Source organism: Populus trichocarpa, chromosome 16, assembly GCF_000002775.5.
Source record: "Populus trichocarpa isolate Nisqually-1 chromosome 16, P.trichocarpa_v4.1, whole genome shotgun sequence".
In the NCBI taxonomy this organism is placed as follows: domain Eukaryota; kingdom Viridiplantae; phylum Streptophyta; class Magnoliopsida; order Malpighiales; family Salicaceae; genus Populus; species Populus trichocarpa.
This window is the reverse complement of record NC_037300.2, coordinates 5,762,734-5,770,307: the sequence shown is the minus strand read 5'-3', so window position 1 is coordinate 5,770,307 and position 7,574 is coordinate 5,762,734. Positions and strand designations below refer to the sequence as shown.

Genomic DNA, 7,574 nt, shown 5'->3' with positions numbered 1-7,574 from the left:
ATTATTAAATTAATTAGTCTTATTGAACTCATTTGAAACAATTATCTTATCTAAACCCTATGTTTTTTAACCCCTTTAAAATCACTATTATCATTTTGAACATTTTATTTTATTTAGAAAAAAAATTAACCTAGTTAAAGCTAGCGAGTTTGAAGCGGTCCAGTAAATACTGAGAAAAAACATTAAAACAAAAACAAAAGAAAGAGGTTTGAGGCTTTAGCCCAATTGGATATAACACCAGCCCAAATAAGTTAGGGTATATGGGGAGATAAATACATGTTCCATCCTTGTTCATCGCCACCCTAAACCCTAAGTTTGCAGGCGGCAGTCAACAAGCATGGTGCATGTGTCCTTCTATCGCAACTGTAAGCTACCGATCTATCTTTCTTTTACTTTTCAGTCCAGTTACTTAATTTTCCGAGGTGTTTCTGTTGATTTTGAACTTATTTTAGCTTATTTTTCTATCTTCTGTTGTTTGCAAATTATGAAGTGAATGAAAGACGGAAAATTTGATGCGTGTTGTTTAACTGAGAGTTTTGAAATTTAGCTTTCAATTTTCTGTACCCAATAGTGCTTATCATTTGGGCTCTGCGTATTGATTTTGGTTTGATGAGTTGAATAATAAAAGTGAACTTGGTGTTCTTTGTTTCTCTATAGACGGGAAAACTTTTAAGAAACCTAGGCGTCCCTATGAGAAGGAACGTTTGGATGCTGAGCTGAAGCTCGTCGGAGAGTATGGGCTCCGTGCCAAGAGGGAACTCTGGAGGGTCCAGTATGCATTGAGTCGCATTCGTAATGCTGCCAGAATGCTTCTAACCCTTGATGAGAAGAACTCACGCCGTATCTTTGAGGGTGAGGCGCTTTTGAGGAGGATGAATAGGTATGGGCTTTTGGAGGAGAGTCAGAACAAGCTGGATTACGTGTTGGCTCTTACGGTGGAAAACTTTCTTGAGCGCCGCCTCCAGACACTTGTTTTCAAGGCTGGTATGGCTAAGTCGATCCACCATGCCCGAGTTCTCATTAAACAGAAGCACATTAGGTATGTATAATAATTCTATTTCTTATGTTGATTGAGCTGATGTATTTGGGTTAGATAATCAATGCAATTGTGTACATCTCCTATTTTTTGAACAGTAGTTTCTTTTCGTCTTCTTGTTTTTCTGGTTATAAAGGTTTTGACTTCTTTTCTTCGGAATTCGCATCCATGCTAAAGGTCCTGTGATTTCAGAGCTTGAGATTTGCTTGTCAAAACTTTCAATTCATATATATATAAAACTATTTTGACCTGATCTGCCTTGTGTTTTGGCATGCTACAGTTGGATTCTGGATTTTTTTCATTGATATTTCCCTTGGTCCTTCAGGGTTGGGAGGCAGGTGGTCAATATTCCATCTTTCATGGTGAGGGTGGACTCGCAGAAGCACATTGATTTCTCTCTCACAAGTCCCTTTGGTGGTGGACGTCCTGGTAGAGTGAAGCGAAAGAACCAGAAGTCTGCAGCCAAGAAAGCATCTGGTGGAGATGGAGATGAAGAAGATGAAGAATGAGCAGTCATGTTCTTTGACAGTGAATTTCTTGTTAATCTTATAAAGTTTGTTTAAGACTTTCAATCTCTTTGGTATCCTAAGATAAAAGAGGTTTATGCGCGGATCTTTAAGTTATTAGGGTGTGTTACCATTTTGAGATTACCTTTGTCGTTGTCTTTGTCTTTGCCTTTGGAATTTATTGTTTTCTTGATAAATCTAGCTAGCCCTTGTTTTACGCCTTAACTAAATTTGTAGTATTTTATCTTCCCTTTTGTTTGCAAGTTGAAAATTCGAATGTTGGTGGAGATCTCACTCCAACGTACAAAAAAGCTTCACATTTGAAGATGGCGAATGCGTGAACATGATCAGAACACTGGAATGATACAGGATGACTTGTAATTGCATGATCTTTATTCTCTTTTTTAAAGAAAAATCAGAGTTTCACCAGGCAGCAGGAGAATTCCTGCCTCCAGATCATTGGGGAATCAATCTACCTAAATCATGCCTTGAAATCTCCGAACAACATCTTTGATCATGAACAACCGTCTTCTTTCTTAATCCTGCCTTTCCGATCTCTTGCAGGTGGGAAGACCCAAAACTAGGACAACAATCCACTACAGTTCTTGGAAAAAACCACCGCAGGCAAAAAATTTGATTGATTTGCATCATAATGTAAAAATGATTTGGAGATGTGAAGATCTTAATGGAAGAGAGGATCTAGAGTATGAAGACATGGATGAACATTTTTCGTGTTTCGCTCCTGTTGTTCTTCATTAGGCTTCAAATTTGTACACGAAACAAAAATTTGCAAAGGAGTCAACTTGTACAACACCAGAATAGCAGAACTTCCCAAACTCTATGGTTTTTACAAAGCAAGAGCTGGGCCCATCATTCCTAAGAACGAAGAAAAAAGTGAACAAGTGCTCACTTTTTGATACTCTCATTATGAGGAACATGCTTCGAGTTTTGGAAGAAGACTTCTCCAAGCATCTGCAATGCTATTTGCCAAACGTGCCTGTCCTTTTGCAAATTCATGGAAAGCAATCCCCATATCCAATGTTTTCTGTTCCTGAAAGCGCACAATTTCTTCGTTCATCAGTCTCACAATTGTCTCAAACCTTCTTGTCGCTTCCTCACTCTCTGCTTTCAGCTGCATGAAAACCAACTTTTAGTCAGATAACTAAGAGATAACAAAATGGTTGTTTGAAAATGGTACATGTTTTTTTAAATGTTTTTTTGCTTGAAAATACATCAAAATATATTTGTTTTTAATTTTTTAAAATTTATTTTTAATGTTAGCATAGCACATCAAAACAATAAAAAAAACACAACTTAATTTGAAGCAAAAAAAATATTCAAAATTTTTCAAAAACACCGTTCAATTGCAATCCCAAACACCTCTAAGATTTCTAAGGTGCACACATGCTACTAGTAAGATAACTTGCCTCCCTGTATTCATGCTCCGCTTCTCCCACTTTATCAGAACGTGTTAGCATAAGTTTGTCTCTGCAGTAATAGATATAAATTAGAAACTCCAAATATCATCTGGCTATCAGCAAAAACTGACCACCTAGGAAAAAGGGGAAAAACTAAACAATAAATGACCGCTTCAGTGATGCATCAAGCTTCAGGATTTATTAGCCTTTCTTGAGCGTTCCCAGTGGAGGATATTTGACTACCATGGCAAGTCGTAAATGTGAAAAAAATGTAACTATTCACTATATCCACATTGTATTAGATGCTAAAAGGCCATCTTTACTGCACTATCTAAATGCAGCATTGTTACCGATTGAAATATGATAACAGAAACTTATGAGTATGGAACCTAATCAAATACTTTCATTGCTGCTTCTTTGCTAGATGACACTTGTATTTACAAACTTAATTCAAGTAGCATCAGAGAAATCGTAGCTTAAGTCATTACAAATAAAGAATTATCAGAGTATATTAATAGGAATCGAGAGAAAAGGCAAGGTTCTGTCTCTAGCAATGTTTGTGATCATTCCACATGGTACCATTGAAATCACAGATAAAATAAAGTTACAAGAACAAGGAAAGGAGTAACCAGGACATACAGATTTATCTCTTTCAACTTCATTGTTTCAGCCAGTTCACACTGATGCCTAAAGGCATTGGCCCGCTCGGTGATGGTAGCCTGTCAGAATACCAGGATAGCAGAATCAGCTTCTAAGAAAAAGTCTACACACACAAAAACAAAAAAGGAGGATACAAAAATAGGAAAAAGGTAGGGAGAGAGAGGCAAGCCAAACTTGCCTTAATAGATTGAACAGCACGAACATAATCTTTCAATGGTTCTTCAAAATTCATTAAAAGTTGATGTGCCTGGAAATTTATAGAACAATCTCAAGGATTTAAAAAGAAGCTTTTTAACTCCATCAAAAGCCCATGCACACACAGAGAGCATAAAAAATTGCTGAATCTGGAAATGAAAGGCACGAATTGACTAAAAGCCTACCTCCTTCTGCAGCTTAACTGATAGTGCCTCTGATTTAGTTCCAAGGTCAGAAAATGCCTTTCCTAGGATATCTCCTTCACAAGCACCAAGGAGCTTTGCTGCCTTCCCGAAATCCAATAGAGATTGCCCTAATTCTGACAAAATATGTGGACAATCAAGCTATAAGAAATGATGCATCATAATATGTCTAAAAGAGGTGAAACATGAAAGAGACGTGTCATGGGTTAACATGTAACAATAACATAAACCACTGTTACCTCTATGTCGCTTTACAAGACGATACGCATGCTTCTGAGCTTCAGCCAAGTGGTTTTCAAGCTCAAAGATGTAATGTTTCAGCTTTTCATATTCAGGATTCGATTCTTCAACAGGTTTTTCCTTACCAAGAACAACATCACTCACTTTAGATTGCACGTCCTGCAAAACATTGGGACCATGATTGCCAAACTGACAGTGTGCTTGTTTGAATGGTGCATACTGTAAATTTCAGTGCACAAGAGTAGTTGACTACTTTCTCGTGTGCTAAACTTCACCAACAGGTAGTGAAAAGGATTTTTAATAACTATAGACAGTTGGATCTGAGGAGACCTGAAACCAGTCATCTAGAAATATACACTAACCCAACCCGAAAATTGTACAGTGGAAGTGGTAAAAAACTATCTTAAAACATCCACACAACAGAAGCAAAGCATCCAATGAACTAAGAAATGATCATCCAACTTCAGTGATATGCTTTCGAACAAGATGGATCTAATGTCTGATTCATTTGGTAATTAACATGTTATATAAGAGAAATCATAATAGGGAAACAAGTCTTCAGATGTTATGTGACATTGTTCAAGCACTAGAAAATTAGGGCTGAATCTCACGGGTCGATCAGCAAAAGAAGACACGCTAACTCATCATACCTTGAAAATTTGCATAAAATCAGCAGGTTTCTTCTTCAATATTATATAAGAGAGTTCATAATAGGGAAACAAGTGTTCAGATGTTACATGACATTGTTCAAGCACTATAAAATTAGTGCTGAATCTCACGGGTCGATCAGCAAAAGAAGACACACTAACTCATCATACCTTGAAAATTTGCATAAAATCAGCAGGTTTCTTCTTAAATATACCAGTCTCTTGAGACCTTAATCTCTCCATTGTCTGAAAAATAGGTAACAAACTAATATTATATTAAAAACTCGCAGTTGTACTCTATAGATATCTAACATGCAAGAAAGAACAGGAATCACAAAAATTTATCATCAACAACATACAGGTTAATTTTTAAATTACATGCTGGAACTAACATTATATGAATCAATGGAGCTGCTACATCCTATTTTAATAACCCAAAAGGAATTCATCATCACATGTAAGTAGTTGCTTAAGAATGTTTTTATCAATTGTCTATAAATAAACCATTTCTCCATGTAAAAAAGGGAAAAGAAAAAACTCATGATAAAACAGATAGCTTGTTAGCATTGCAACTCTTCAGATGATTTGTGTGAAAATGGTACGTGTGCAACAGTGTTTGCTTCTGGTAGAGTGATAAATTTGGGAATGATACAAAGGTGATCATCAGATATGCAGTCTCAGCCACATGACTCCTGATGAAAGCCTTTAACCTGCCAGTGCCATTCACTGTGCTTTCTGGAAAGTTACTAGGGAGACGAATTCAAGTGAAAAGGCGTGGCAACTAAGCCATATTCCATTTTACCCATGTTTTTTATCCTATCGTTTGATCCCTTTTTCCCTAAACATGTCTCAAAACATTTTATCAATTAGGAAGAATATTTACCCTGGCAAAAGGATCCACTCCGCGGGAAATGAGAAATTAAATGATTTATGACATTCACTGCGTGCTTGCTGCTACATTATAGATAACTTAGGAGCATACATGCTCATTCCTTTATAAGAAGTAACTCAGTTATTTCACAATATTGGATGAATTATTGATACTTGGGTTAACAAGAAAACTAGGGAAAGATAATATAGAAACAAATAATAATTTCAATTGAGCATATCCATAAACTCTCACAATCAGCACCAGGAGAATGCTACTGGGTAAACAGTAAATGATAGAATCTCACCCACCTCTTCATCTGCCTGCAAAAAGGTCCTTAAATCCTCACTTTGCTGAAGCTCTTGATGTGAAGCTATCCTATTAACAAATATGTCCAGCCCTTGTCTCCTCATCTCAATAAATTCAGCACTAAACCGAAACTTCTCTGCATCACCACCATCAAATAAATTTCACATTATTATCCACTGATTATTTATATATTTATCTTTTATCTTTTTTTGCAAATTAACGAAAATTGATCAATTCCTTACCGACAGCACTCTTTTCTGGAAGAGGAGGAATAAAAACACCCTTGAACTTGTCGAAAAGTCGATCACGCAACCAAACAAAATCGCGGTAACGCCGAATCACAATCTTCTCGTGCCCTTGGTATTCCGGTAAATTAGTCTACACGCCAAAACAATTTAATTATAAACCCTAGGACCTCCATCAATTTAAACAAGTAGACGAATACCTTACCTTGGTGATAACGCGATAAGAGATGTAAGCCTGAACGCCATTCCCTAATTTTACAGGATCTGTCACCGAAACCGATAGATAAGGCTGCGATGACGGAGATCTAGGGCTTGGACTCCCCGATTGCTGTTGATCCATTTTATTAATCTCAACAAACAAACAAACAAACACACAAAAAAATGAGATGCAATTAATAAACTGTGAGAGTATTTGTAAACTGATTGAGCTACAGAGAAGACGATAAGGGAAGTGGCAGATTCGTAATTTACCGTGGAAAACATGGCCCTTAGTTAATTATATTTATTTGAAGAAGCTGGGGGTTAGTTAAGAGAACTGAACACGGCGCGCTTTTTTATGAGCCGAGCAGAAGCAGTTGTGTAATTGTGTTTATTGATGATGCTTAAAATGCGCAGGGGTGCGTACCCTACCCAGCTGGAGGATCCCGCCTGTTGGAGAGAGCAGAGACAGAGAGGTGTCAAAAATGAGAGGGACACCTTACACCCAGGCTGGGTGGTTTAAGCCGTTGTTTTTTTATTTTTTATTTTAAATTATTATTTTTTGATATTTTTAAATAATTTTGATATACTTAAAAATAAAATTTTAAAAATAAAAAATATTATTTTTATATATTTTAAAATAAAAAACACTATAAAATACGTCTTTTCATGCATTCGTAACACGCAGTGCGATAATTAGAAGCTGAGTCGTGTTGGATGGTGCAAGGCGACACCGTTTCCACCTGCCGAAGGGATTTTTTTTGGTCAACGAGGGTCGCGTGGCGTGTAGATTCGTGCTTTCATGTGGGCCCAGCTAGCGAGACGTGTATTCTACATTATTAATTAAGGTCCAAATTATAATTCAGTCCTTATATTATTGTACAATTATTAAATCAGTCTTCAAACTCGTTGATTTTATAACTTTACCACTTCTATATTTTATAAAAAATCAGTCCATGGAGCCACCATTTTCATTGAAAATACTAAAAAAATTACAACCCAAGCCTCCATCTCTCTTTGCCGACCAAACCTCTCAACGTTTCTATTCT

General features: G+C 36.7%; 2 protein-coding genes across 2 annotated transcripts; one reads left to right on the top strand and one right to left on the bottom strand.

Annotated features, from left to right (window-relative positions):
* Positions 1-201: 201 nt before the first annotated feature.
* On the top strand, positions 202-1,772 carry LOC7465257 (40S ribosomal protein S9-2). Its single transcript, XM_002323382.4, has 3 exons — positions 202-365; positions 658-1,039; positions 1,362-1,772. Exons 1-3 carry the CDS (start codon positions 338-340, stop codon positions 1,543-1,545), a joined length of 594 nt encoding a protein of 197 aa, XP_002323418.1. The 5' UTR covers positions 202-337; the 3' UTR covers positions 1,546-1,772.
* Positions 1,773-2,242: 470 nt separating this feature from the next.
* Positions 2,243-7,007, bottom strand: LOC7467568 (sorting nexin 1). Its single transcript, XM_024587692.2, has 11 exons — positions 6,799-7,007; positions 6,533-6,676; positions 6,325-6,460; positions 6,085-6,218; positions 5,077-5,151; positions 4,258-4,417; positions 4,001-4,134; positions 3,799-3,867; positions 3,600-3,679; positions 2,970-3,030; positions 2,243-2,674 (listed from the first exon to the last, which is right to left on the bottom strand). Exons 1-11 carry the CDS (start codon positions 6,808-6,810, stop codon positions 2,468-2,470), a joined length of 1,212 nt encoding a protein of 403 aa, XP_024443460.1. The 5' UTR covers positions 6,811-7,007; the 3' UTR covers positions 2,243-2,467.
* Positions 7,008-7,574: the final 567 nt, after the last annotated feature.

Coding starts and splice junctions, on each gene's coding strand:
- LOC7465257 (XM_002323382.4), top strand. CDS start 338: ATGGTGCATGTGTCCTTCTATCGCAACT. Junction 366..657: donor TGTGTCCTTCTATCGCAACT/GTAAGCTACCGA, acceptor GTTTCTCTATAG/ACGGGAAAACTTTTAAGAAA. Junction 1,040..1,361: donor ATTAAACAGAAGCACATTAG/GTATGTATAATA, acceptor TTGGTCCTTCAG/GGTTGGGAGGCAGGTGGTCA.
- LOC7467568 (XM_024587692.2), bottom strand. Junction 4,418..5,076: donor ATTTTATGCAAATTTTCAAG/GTATGATGAGTT, acceptor AATGTTTTGCAG/GACGTGCAATCTAAAGTGAG. Junction 4,135..4,257: donor TCTTGTAAAGCGACATAGAG/GTAACAGTGGTT, acceptor ATATTTTGTCAG/AATTAGGGCAATCTCTATTG.